At 35.9% G+C, this 13,024-nt stretch overlaps 1 protein-coding gene across 1 annotated transcript; it reads right to left on the reverse strand.

Annotated features, from left to right (window-relative positions):
- Positions 1 to 6,265: 6,265 nt before the first annotated feature.
- LOC107794804 (pentatricopeptide repeat-containing protein At4g16470-like) lies at positions 6,266 to 6,859 on the reverse strand. The gene has a single exon (XM_016617335.2). The coding sequence runs from the start codon at positions 6,857 to 6,859 to the stop codon at positions 6,266 to 6,268; it is 594 nt and encodes a 197-aa protein (XP_016472821.2).
- Positions 6,860 to 13,024: the final 6,165 nt, after the last annotated feature.

Genomic DNA, 13,024 nt, shown 5'->3' on the forward strand with positions numbered 1-13,024 from the left:
TAAAACACTATACGAACTTAGTTGAGTGCTCAAATCACAACAAACAATACTAAAAACACGAATCACCCTCTAATTCAAACTCAATGAACTTGAAACTTCAAATTTCTACAACTGATGCCGAAACCTATCAAATCAATTCCGATTGACCTCAAATTTTGCACACAAGTCATATTCAACATTATGGACTTACTCCAACCTCCGGAATCAGAATCCGGCCCCGATATCAAAAAGTCCACTACCGGTCAAAATCTCCAAAATTTAACTTTTGCCATTTCAAGCCTAAATTAGCTACAGACCTCAAATTCACAGTCCGGACAGGCTCCTAAGTCCAAAATCATCCAACAGAGCTAATAGAACTGACGGAACTCCATTCCGGAGTCGTCTTCACATAGTTCCGACTGCGGTCAAAATCCTATGACTTAAACTTCCGTTTTAGGGACTAAGTTTCCTAAAACACTCCGAAACCAATAAAAAATTCCGACAAGTCACATAAGTAGGAACAGATATGGTAAAAGCGAAAAATAGGGCATCAGAGCTATTACTCTCAAAACAACCGGCCGGTTTATTACAAACATACTTAGACTACTCGGAATGACCTCAAATTTTGCGTACAAGTCATAAATCACCATACGGAACTATTTTCAGGCTCAAAATTCCAAGCGTACCTCGGTAACACCAAAACCTACTCCAAACCAAACTTGAAAACCTTCAATGCGCCAACTTTCAATATTAAGCGCCGAAATGCTCCTGAGTCATCCAAAACCCGATCCGAACATATGTCCAAGTCCAAAATCATCATACGAACCTATTGGGACAGTCAAATCCCGGTTCTGGGTCCATTTACTCAAAACATTGACTCACATCAAACTTAACCATTATAAGCCACTATTAAGGAACTAATTATTCCGATTTCAACTCGAACCCTACCAAACCTTAACTAACCATCCTCGCAAGTCATAAAACACAATAAAAGCAAATACGGGGAGTCTTAATTAGGGGAACAAGGATCTATAAAGCAAAACGTCTGATTGGGTCATTACACAGAATATGTGTAACTTGAGACAAGTTGTTCTTCTCTGCTTCTCCTCCTTCTCCTTAAATAGAGGTGACATCGGATTTACATGGTGTTTGTGAGCATGTTTTAAGATGGTTTATGGTGTTTTATAGTAGTGAGGTGCTGTAAAGTACCTTTCGTTGCTACTGTTGAGGGTCTCTTCTTCCTCTTCTTCTTAGTTGCAAAATGAGTGTCACGATCTGAAATCCCAACCACAGGGACATGATGACGCCTAACATCCATTTGCTAGGAAAGCCAATGTTAGCTAAATAATTAACCAATTTTAACAATTTAAAAGCAAAATATTAATTAACGACTGAAATACATAAAATAAATTCATAAGTACTGCAGTCTAAGCTAATCTCAGAAATCTGGAGTCATGCGTACATGAGCGACTGGAATACTAAAAATATAGTCTGAAATGAAATACAACTGCTCGAAAAAATACAAATAGTAAAACAAGATAGAAGGGGACTTCTGGGATTGCGAATGTCGTGCAACTCTACCTCAAGTCTCCTAGATAGATTTGATCCGAGCAATCTCCGCTATGCGCCACTAGGACCGATATCGAGATCTGCACAAGAAGTGCAGAAGTGTACTATGAGTACAACCGACTCCATGTACACCGTAAGTGTCGAGCCTAACCTCGACGAAATAGTGACGAGTTTATCACAAAACACTCACAATAAACATGTACGAATAATAAATAAAAGATAACAAAAAAATTGAGAAAACGGATAAATTCATAAGAAAGGGACCCGAAGGTCAACTAATAGAGGGCCCCAAAATAACATCTCATAACCTCACATCACAGTACAAAAATAGAACACCAATGTTACAAACAATTACAACACATCATACCCTATTGCAACGCGTAACCCGATACCAATATTATTGCAATATCTGTTACGGCGTTCAACCCGATTCCAATATCATATCAATATCTGTTGCGGCATGCAACCTGATCCTAATATAATTTCATTTTCATTATGTTGCGGTGTGCAACCCATTTCCAATATCATTTCAATATTGTTAACAACTCAACACAACCAATTCCGAAATCCCAACACAAAAGGTACTAAAGCATACAAAACACGAAGAACCTACTAGTACAAACAGAGGGCAACCAACATCTCATATTCACAAACCTCAACAAATCATTAACGCAAAAATAAACAAGGGCTCACACAGTCGGACATAATATAATAAAATGAAACAAGTAAGGTAAAGGCAATTAAAGCATGAAATAATGAAGATATTCAAATAATACATGTGGGATCATATAGCAGGTAAGTAAATATTGATCGAGGAATGAATAAACAAAAAACAAGTAACAACTAGATGATAGATAATAAGTAAGGCACAAAAGCAAGGACATGTAGAAATCAAAGCACATAACGAGATATGACATGGAATAAATGATGACATAAAGATAAATAGCTCATCTTGCATGATTTACCCATTACAATGTATATACACTCGTCACCTTGCATATACACCATTCTCACACATAATTCACATAGCAAATAGACCAAACAAGTCATAATTCCTTCAAGTCAAAGTTAAATACGACACTTACCTCTTTCAGAAACTAAATCAATAATAACCATGAATTTTCCTTTAGAACATGCCTCCAGACAAACTGAATCTAGCCAAATATCATTCAAACAATCCAAAATAAGCTTTAGAAACTACCCACGAATGAAAAAGGTTCAATTTTGATCATTTTTTAAAAAGTCAACAAAAGTCAACCCCACGCCCCCTTGGTCGAAATTTGAGATTCAGATCAAATCCCAATTACCTATTCACCCCCGACCCCAGTTATGTGATTTGTTTCGAAATCCGACCTCAATTTGAGGTCTAAATTTTAACTTTACAAAATTCCTAAATTCTACCCAAAATCCCTCATTTCTACCTTGAAATTCATGGAGTTGATGTTAACATTCATGAAAAAGTAATTGAAATTGATTGAAAACTAGTTAAAGTCGCTTACCAATGAATTTGAAAGAGAAAATATTCTTCAAAAATCGCCTCTAGAGAGCTTAGGGTTGAAAAATGATGTAAAATGTGCTAAGTCCCGATTTTTCCAACTTTTACCCAGCTGTAGGTATCACAATTTGCGAACTCTTGTTAGCAATTTTGATCATCGCAAATGTGAAATACTTATCGCAAATGCGATCAGTGCCCCAGACCACATAAGTGGAAAATGCGACAAAAATCTCGCATTTGCGAGGCCCCTTTCCATCGCAAATGCGGTCAAAGATTCGCATTCGCAAATCTGCCTATCCTAGTACCCAGTCGCAAAAGCGACTAATGAATACCAAAAGTGTAATAGACTGTCCCCGATTGCAAATATTTCTTCGCAAATGCGTAGATTGCCCTGCCCAGCCCTTTATCGCAAATGCAAGATCGAATTCGCAAAAACGCACTTTGCATTTGCGAACAACTCCTCGCAAATGCGAGACCTGCAATTCAACACCAGGAACAGAACTTCACTAGCTATTCTGAATCAGTCTGCAATGCATCCGAAACTCACCCGAGTCCCTCAGGCTCTAAACCGTACATGCACACAAGTGTAATAACATCTTACAAACTTGTTTGCTACCTCAAATTATCAAAATTACATCAAATAACAAGAATCATTCATCAAAACTCTAGATTTCCACTTAAAACTTATTTTTTCACAGTCTTTCACATAATGCGCAGAAACATGCTCGGGTCACCTGGAACCCCAACCAAGCATATGTACAAGATCATTCGAACCTACCAGAATTGTCAAAACACCGATCTGAGGTCGTTTACTAAGAATGTTGACCGTGGTCAACCCAAACCTTATTTTAAGTTAAAATCAATTTTGCTTAAAAATTTCACATGAAAACTTTTCGGAAATCAATACGGACCACGCACACAAGTTTTAAATCATCAAATTGAGCTATGAGAGGTCTAGGAATGTATCAATAAGTATTAGAAGTCAAAACGACCTATCGGGTCGTCACAATAAAATTGTTAGATTTATTATTATTTTGATAAATTAATGATTGGGGTTTGTTCTTTATAATACTTTAGGCTTATACTTCAAATTTGAGCCCATTTGAAGTAAATTTATGTGTGTTTGATTGTTGAAATTCGATTAATAAATTTATGTTTCTGAAAAATTTGAGCTTCAAATAAAAACGTCTTCGGTGCATACAAAAAATTGATTACACTTAAGACACATACATCTTAAGTGCATTTTAAGTACAATTTTAATTATACTTAAGACTAAACATCTTAGGACAACCCGTTTATTGCATACACTTAGGACATTTTCGTCTTAAGTGCAAAAATTGTATTTGGGATGGACTTAACACGTTTGCATTTTAAGTGCAACTAATATTTTGTATGCATGTATGACATTTTCATTTAAAGTCCATATCTTCAGATAAAATTATAGCTTCAGACACAAATTGTGCTATTTCAGTAGTGTATGCCTGAAATTATGTTTGTTGTGGGTAAAATTATAAAATAAAAAAATTAAAACCTATGGTACAACTTAAACAACGGCCCCAAAATCATGTATATGTTCACTTCCCCCAACAAGCGAAACCTCATGTGGCAATTGGGCCAGCCTGGAATAAGATCTGTCCAGTTAAGTTGGAAAGATTCCAACCAACAGTTGATAAAAAATAATAATTAATCTAAATAGTTGTTCATCTAATTTTTTAAACTAAAAATAGCTGATGGATGCAAAAAATATATATCAAGAATGGTAACCTTTTATTTCATACTGTATTGAATTACAATGAATACAATATGCTGTTTATATATATAACATATACAAAGGATCTATACTTGGAAGGTAATAACTACTGTACATGAGTTTAGGTTATGATCTTGGAATCTATAATTGGAGACAAATAAGAAGGAATCCCTGTAATCTCTCCCTAAAATCGCTGCATAAATTTTCTGTTACAGCTCATGCCAACATCCCCTCAAGTTGGGGCATAGATGTCTTCAATACCCAACTTGTCTAATGAGCTGTAGAAAACCTGCTTGATACTGCCTTTGTAAGGATATCAGCCAACTGATCTTCTGACTTTACAAATGGGAATTGAATTATTTTATCTTCGAGCTTTTCCTTGATAAAATGTTGGTCCACTTCGACATGTTTTGTCCTGTCATGTTGAACTGGATTCTTTGCAATCTCTATGGCCGCTTGTTATCGCAAAATAGATTCATTGTTGAACCAGATGAATAACCAATCTCTTTCAGTAACTCTTTCAACCAAAGAAGCTCTCAAAGTCCTCTAGCCCTGCCTCTAAATTCAGCCTCTGCACTAGACAATGCGACTACCTTTTGCTTCTTACTTCTCCAAGTGACTAGGTTTCCACCAACAAAAGTGAAATATCCTGATGTTGATTTTATGTCAGGGATACTTCCAGGAGAAGACTTTAAGTAGTGTAGAATTCGAAGTACACTATCCATATGTTCCTCACTAGGGTTATGTATGAATTGACTAACCAAGCTCACCGCATAGGCAATATCTGGCCGTGTATGAGATAGGTAAATCAATTTTCCCACCAGCCGTTGGTACCTTTCTCCATTTGCAGGTATCTGGTTTGAGTGTACTCTGAATCCATGGTTTCTATTGGAGTACTTGCAGGCTTACATTCAAGCATTCCTGTTTCAGCTAGCAAATCAAGTACATATTTCCTTTGTGAGAGAAAAATGGAGGGAAAAGATCAAAACAATATATATCTTTGGCTTTAGAATCAAAGTCATATATATTCTTTCACATGGAGCACTAATAGTATATTTACTTTAACAAAGTGGTGCACTTTTAGTCATAACACTGAAAAAAAGCCCAAAAACATACATTATCTTTGGCTTTAGACTCAAAGTCATACATATTCTTCCACATGGAGCACTAATAGTCCATTTACTTTAACAAAGTGGTGCATTTTTAGTCATAACACTAAACACATTTTAGATTTGACAAAATATATGTTCCATTTATTTTCTGTTTCCCTTTATTTTCTTGTTTACCGAAAGAAATAAGATGACAGATTTATCTAGATAGCAAATAGTAAATATACATAGAATTTATTTACTATTTATCTATTTACTATACGTAAAATATACATTTTACTAAGAAATGTTAAACACCGTTAATTTTTATTTACAATGATTTTTATCTAGATAACCTCAAATGTTATCTAGATTTTTTATAATTCAAGTATAATTCAAACTTTTCAAATCCGAGCAGGCAGGAAGTATAGAAGACAATGTAACAGGATTTGGGCTCACCCTATTTAACCCCATTTCACGGAATATCCTTAGCGCCTCTCTTGGAAGTTTACAGTTAACATAGCACGAACTCATAGACGTCCAAGAGATTACATCTTTAGCACTTAAATTATCAAAAACCTCTTTTGCACCTCGAATGTATTTACACTTGCCATACATGTCAATCAATGCATTTCCAAGGAGCAAATCGGAGTGATATCCATATCTAATTACATCTTGATGAATCCCTTTTGCCTTTATAAGGTTGCCCAAAGTAGCACAAGCCTTGGTTACTGATAACAGTGCTAACTGATCAGGAAGAACTTTCCTTTGCCGCAATTCGTCGTAGACTTTCAATGCTTCTTCTGGACAACCCCTCTTCGTGTATGCGGTGATCAAGAGCGTCCACGATCGTATATCTGGTTCGGGAATTTCATCGAACAGTTGACGGGCACGTCGTATATCTCCATGAGGTTCAAGGGCACGCCGGAACTGGAGGTTCAGATTAGGACGAATGCTTGAGGGTAGCTTTGAGAGCATGTGCTTTACTACCCTAATGGTGGATGCAAGTTCACAGGTTTGTTACAGCAGTGGATGTAGCAGTATTTTGTAGCAATGCAGAGGAGTACTCTTGGCTTTATTCGTTGTCCATAGACGTTAGTAGCAGTTGGGTTAAAAGGCTTAGTTATTTCTTATTTACATTTCATTCAGTTTAGTTAATTCACTTTAACTAAACTGACCATATGTCCAAGTCCAAAATCATCATACAAATCTATTGGGACCGTCAAATTCCGATTCCGGGGCCATTTACTCAAAATATTGACTCACATCAAACTTAACCATTATAAGCCACTATTAAGGAACTGATTGTTCCAATTTCAACTCGAACCCTACCAAATCCTAACTAACCATTCTCGCAAGTCATAAAACACAATAAAAGCAAATACGAGGAGTCTTAATTAGAGGAACAAGGATCTATAAAGCAAAACGACCGGTCGGGTCATTACACAAAATATGTGTAACTTGAGACAAGTTGTTCTTCTCTGCTTCTCCTCCTCCTTCTTAAATAGAGGTGACATCGGATTTACATGGTGTTTGTGAGCATGTTTTAAGATGGTTTATGGTGTTTTATAGTAGTGAGGTACTGCAAAGTTCATTTCGTTACTACTGTTGAGGGTCTCTTCTTCCTCTTCTTCTTAGTTGCAAAATGAGTGTCACGATCCGAAATCCCAACCACGGGGACGTGATGGCGCCTAACATCCATTTGCTAGGAAAGCCAATGTTAGCTAAAGAATTAAATAATTTTAACAATTTAAAAGCAAAATATTAATTAACGACTGAAATACATAAAATAAATTCATAAGTACTGCAGTCTAAGCTAATCTCAGAAATTTGGAGTCACGCGTACATGAGCGACTAGAATACTAAAAATATAGTTTGAAATGAAATACAACTGCTCGAAACAATACAAACAGTAAAACAAGATAGAAGGGGACTTCCGGGACTGCGAATATCGTGCAACTCTACCTCAAGTCTCCTAGATAGATTTGATCCGAGCAATCTCCGCTAGGCGCCACTAGGACCGATATCGAGAAGTGTACTATGAGTACAACCGACCCCATATACTCCGTAAGTGTCGAGCCTAACCTCGACGAAATAGTGATGAGTTTTATCACAAAACACTCACAATAAACATGTACGAATAATAAATAAAAAACAACAAAAATATTGAGAAAACGGATAAATTCATAAGAAAGGGACCCGAAGGTCAGCTAATAGAGGGCCTCAAAATAACATCTCATAACCTCACATCACAGTACAAAAATAGAACACCAATGTTACAAACAATTACAACACATCATACCCTGTTGCAACGCGTAACCCGATACCAATATTATTGCAATATCTGTTGCGGCGTTCAACCCGATTCCAATATCATATCAATATCTGTTGCGGCATGCAACCTGATTCTAATATCATTTCATTTTTATTATGTTGCGGTGTGCAACCCATTTCCAATATCATTTCAATATCGTTAATAACTCAACACAACCAATTCCGAAATCCCAATACAAAAGGTACTAAAGCATACAAAACACGAAGAACCTACGAGTACAAACAGAGGGCAACCAGCATCTCATATTCACAAACCTCAACAAATCATTAACGCAAGAATAAATAAGGGACTCACACAGTCGGATATAACATAATAAAATGCAACAAGTAAGGTAAAGGCAATTAAGGCATGAAATAATGAAGATATTCAATTAATACATGTGGGATCATATAGCAGGTAAGTAAATATTGATCGAGGAATGAATAAACAAAAAACAAGTAACAACTAGATGATAGATAATAAGTAAGGCACAAATAGCAAGGACATGTAGAAATCAAAGCACATAACGAGATATGACATGGAATAAATGATGACATAAAGATAAATAGCTCATCCTGCATGATTTACCCATTACAATGCATATACACTCGTCACCTTGCATATACACCATTCTCACACATAATTCACTTAGCAAATAGACCAAATAAGTCATAATTCCTTCAAGTCAAAGTTAAATATGACACTTACTTCTTTCAGAAACTAAATCATTTTCCTTTAGAACATGCCTCCAGACTAACTGAATCTAGCCAAATATCATTCAAACAATCCAAAATAAGCTTTAGAAACTACCCACGAATGAAAAAGGTTCAATTTTGATCATTTTTTAAAAAGTCAACAAAAGTCAACCCCACGCCCCCTTGGTCGAAATCTGAGATTCAGATCAAATCCCAATTACCTATTCACCCCCGACACCAGTTATGTGATTTGTTTCGAAATCTGACCTCAATTTGAGGTCTAAATTTCAACTTTACAAAATTCCTAAATTCTACACAAAATCCCTCATTTCTACCTTGAAATTCATGGAGTTGATGTTAACATTCATGAAAAAGTAATTGAAATTGATTGAAAACTAGTTAAAGTTGCTTACCAATGAATTTGAAAGAGAAAATGTTCTTCAAAAATCGCCTCTAGAGAGCTTAGGGTTAAAAAATGATGTAAAATGTGCTAAGTCGTGATTTTCCCAACTTTTACCCAGCTGCATATATCACAATTTGCGAACTCTTGTTCATAATTTTGATCATCGCAAATGTGAAATACTTATCGCAAATGCGATCAGTGCCCCAGACCACATAAGTGGAAAATGCGACAAAAAACTCGCATTTGCGAGGCCCCCTTCCATCGCAAATGCGGTCAAAAATTCGCATTTGCTAATCTGCCTATCCTAGTACCCAGTCGCAAAAGCGACTACTGAATACCAAAAGCGGTAATAGACTGTCCGCGATTGCAAATATTTCTTCGCAAATGTGTAGATTGCCCTGCCCAGCCCTTTATCGCAAATGCAAGCTCGAATTCGCAAAAACGCACTTTGCATTTGCGAACAACTTCTCCCAAATGCGAGACCTGCAATTCAACACCAGGAACAAAACTTCACCAACTATTGTGAATCAGTCTGCAATACATCCGAAACTCAGCCGAGTCCCTCGGGCTCTAAATCGTACATGCACACAAGTATAATAATATCTTACAAACTTGTTTGCTACCTCAAATCATCAAAATTACATCAAATAACAAGAATCGTTCATCAAAACTCTAGATTTCCACTTAAAAACTTATTTTTTCACAATCTTTCACATAATGCGCTGAAACATGCTCGGGTCACCTGGAACCCCAACCAAGCATATGTACAAGATCATTCGAACCTACCAGAATTGTCAAAATACCGATGCGGGGTCGTTTACTAAGAATGTTGACCGTGGTCAACCCAAAGCTTATTTTAAGTTAAAATCAATTTTGCTTAGAAATTTCACATGAAAACTTTTCGGAAATCAATACGGACCACGCACGCAAGTTGTAAATCATCAAATTGAGCTATGAGAGTCTAGGAATGTATAAATAAAGGTTAGAACTCAAAACGACCTATCGGGTCGTCACAATGAAATTGTTAGATTTATCATTATTTTGACAAATTAATTATTGGGGTTTGTTCTTTATAATACTTTAGGCTTATACTTTAAATTTGAGCCCATTTGAAGTAAATTTAGGTGTGTTTGATTGTTGAAATTCGATTAATAAATTTCTATTTCTGAAAAATTTGAGCTTCAAATAAAAACGTCTTCGGTGCATACAGAAAATTGATTACACTTTAGACACATACATCTTAAGTGCATTTTAAGTGTAATTTTAATTATACTTAAGACTAAACATCTTAGGACAACCCTGTTTATTGCATACACTTAGGACGTTTTCGTCTTAAGTGCAAAAATTGTATTTAGGATGGACTTAACACGTTTGCATCTTAAGTGCAACTAATTTTTTGTATGCATGTATGACGTTTTCATTTAAAGTCCACATCTTCAGATAAAATTATAGCTTTAGACACAAATTGTGCTATTTCAGTAGTGTATGCCTGCAATTATGTTTGTTGTGGGTAAAATTATAAAATAAAAAAATTAAAACCTATGGTACAACTTAAACAACGGCCCCAAAATCATGTATATGTTCACTTCCCACAACAAGCGAAACCTCATGTGGCTATTGGGCCAGCCTGGAATAAGATCTGTCCAGTTAAGTTGGAAAGATTCCAACCAACAGTTGATAAAAAAAAAAATTAATCTAAATAGTTCATCTAATTTTTTAAATTAAAAATAGCTGGCGGATGCAAAAAATATATATCAAGAATGGTAACCTTTTATTTCATACTGTATTGAATTACAATGAATACAATATGCTGTTTATATATATAACATATACAAAGGATCTATACTTGGAAGGTAATAACTACTGTACATGAGTTTAGGTTATGATCTTGGAATCTATAGTTGGAGACAAATAAGAAGGAATCCATATAATCTCTCCCTAAAATCGCTGCACAAATCTTGTGTTACAGCTCAGCTCATGAGCAACATCCCCTCAACTTGGTGCATAGATGTCTTCAATACCCAACTTGTCTAATGAGCTGTAGAAAACCTTGCTTGAAGACATCTATGCACCAAGTCTAGATAAAAATGTATATAATAAAAAATCTAGATAACATTTGAGGTTATTTAGATAAAAATCATTGCAAATAAAAATTAACGGTGTTTAACATTTCTTAGTAAAATGTATATTTTACGTATAGTAAATAAATTCTATGTATATTTATTATTTGCTATCTAGATAATTCTGTCATCTTTCTTTCTTTCGGTAAACAAGAAAATAAAGGGAACAAATATTTTGTGAGATCTTAGATTTCTGTTAAAAATTAAAATGTGTTTGGTGTTATGACTAAAAGTGCACCACTTTGTTAAAGTAAATGGACTATTAGTGCTCCATGAGGAAGAATATGTATGACTTTGAATCTAAAGTCAAAGATAATGTATGTTTTTGGGCTTTTTTCAGTATTATGACTAAAAGTGCACCACTTTGTTAAAGTAAATGTACTATTAGTGCTCCATGTGAAAGAATATGTATGACTTTGATTCTAAAGACAAAGATGATGTATTGTTTTGGTCTTTTCCCGGAGAAAAATGCCTTGACTTGATCGAGCTACCTCGATTCCCAAAAGATATTTTAGTCCTCCAAGATTCTTGTCTCAAATTCTGTTGCCAAATGCTTCTGCAAATTTGAGATCTCCTCCTTGTTATTCCCTGTAATTATCATGTCATCAACATAAATAATTAGAGCAGTTACCATCCCTTTCCGATGCTTCAAGAATAGAGTATGATCTGAATTGCTCTGTTTGAATCCATGCTTCCTCATAGCCAAGCTAAATCGTTCAAACCACGCCCTTGGTGATTGTTTCAGTCCATATAGTACCTTCTGCAATTTGCATACAACTCCACCTTGTGAGGTAGTAAAGCCCGGTGGAATAGTCATGTACACTTCTTCAGCAAGGTTCCCATGAAGAAATGCATTCTTTACATCAAACTGATGTAGTGGCCAATCCAAGTTTGCAGCAAGAGACAACAATACTCTGATCGTATTCAACTTTGCTACGGTGAAAATGTCTCATGATAGTCTATACCATATGACGGCGTAAATCCCTTGGCTATAAGTCTTGCCTTATAGCGATCGATTGACACATCTGCCTTGTATTTAATGGAGAATACCCATTTACACTGTACTATTTTCTTTCCTTCAGGCAGCGGCATAAGCTTCCATGTATCATTCTTCTGTAGAGCTGCCATTTCTTCAGATATTGCTTGGATCCATTTTGGATCATTCTGTGCCTCTTGTATTGTACTTGGAATATACTCTGAAGATAACTTATGCACAAAAGCTTTGAGGGGTTGTGATAGTCTTTGAGTACAGACATGGTTAGCAATCGGATACTTCGCCTTGTTTTTTTCATGAACTGGTGAGTACCGATTTGGTTGCTTACCACGATTATGTCTGAAAGGTAATTTGTAACCAACAGAAGCATCAATAGTATCAATAGCGTTATTGAGAGAGGAGTCAAGAGATTGTACCTCAGGAGTATTCTCAGGAGAGTGGTCGTTTGGTACTAAATTGTGAGAAATGGTTTGTCCTTGTTGGATGGGATTCTCCTGCATACTCCTTGTCTGATCATCTTCCGATCTTGTCATTTCCATTGGTGGTTGCTTAACCAGGTTACCTTGAATTTCTTCAGGGATTGGTTGAGTCTCAACTAGAACAGGTTGTAGCAATTG

This window comes from Nicotiana tabacum, chromosome 15, assembly GCF_000715075.1.
Source record: "Nicotiana tabacum cultivar K326 chromosome 15, ASM71507v2, whole genome shotgun sequence".
Lineage (NCBI taxonomy): Eukaryota > Viridiplantae > Streptophyta > Magnoliopsida > Solanales > Solanaceae > Nicotiana > Nicotiana tabacum.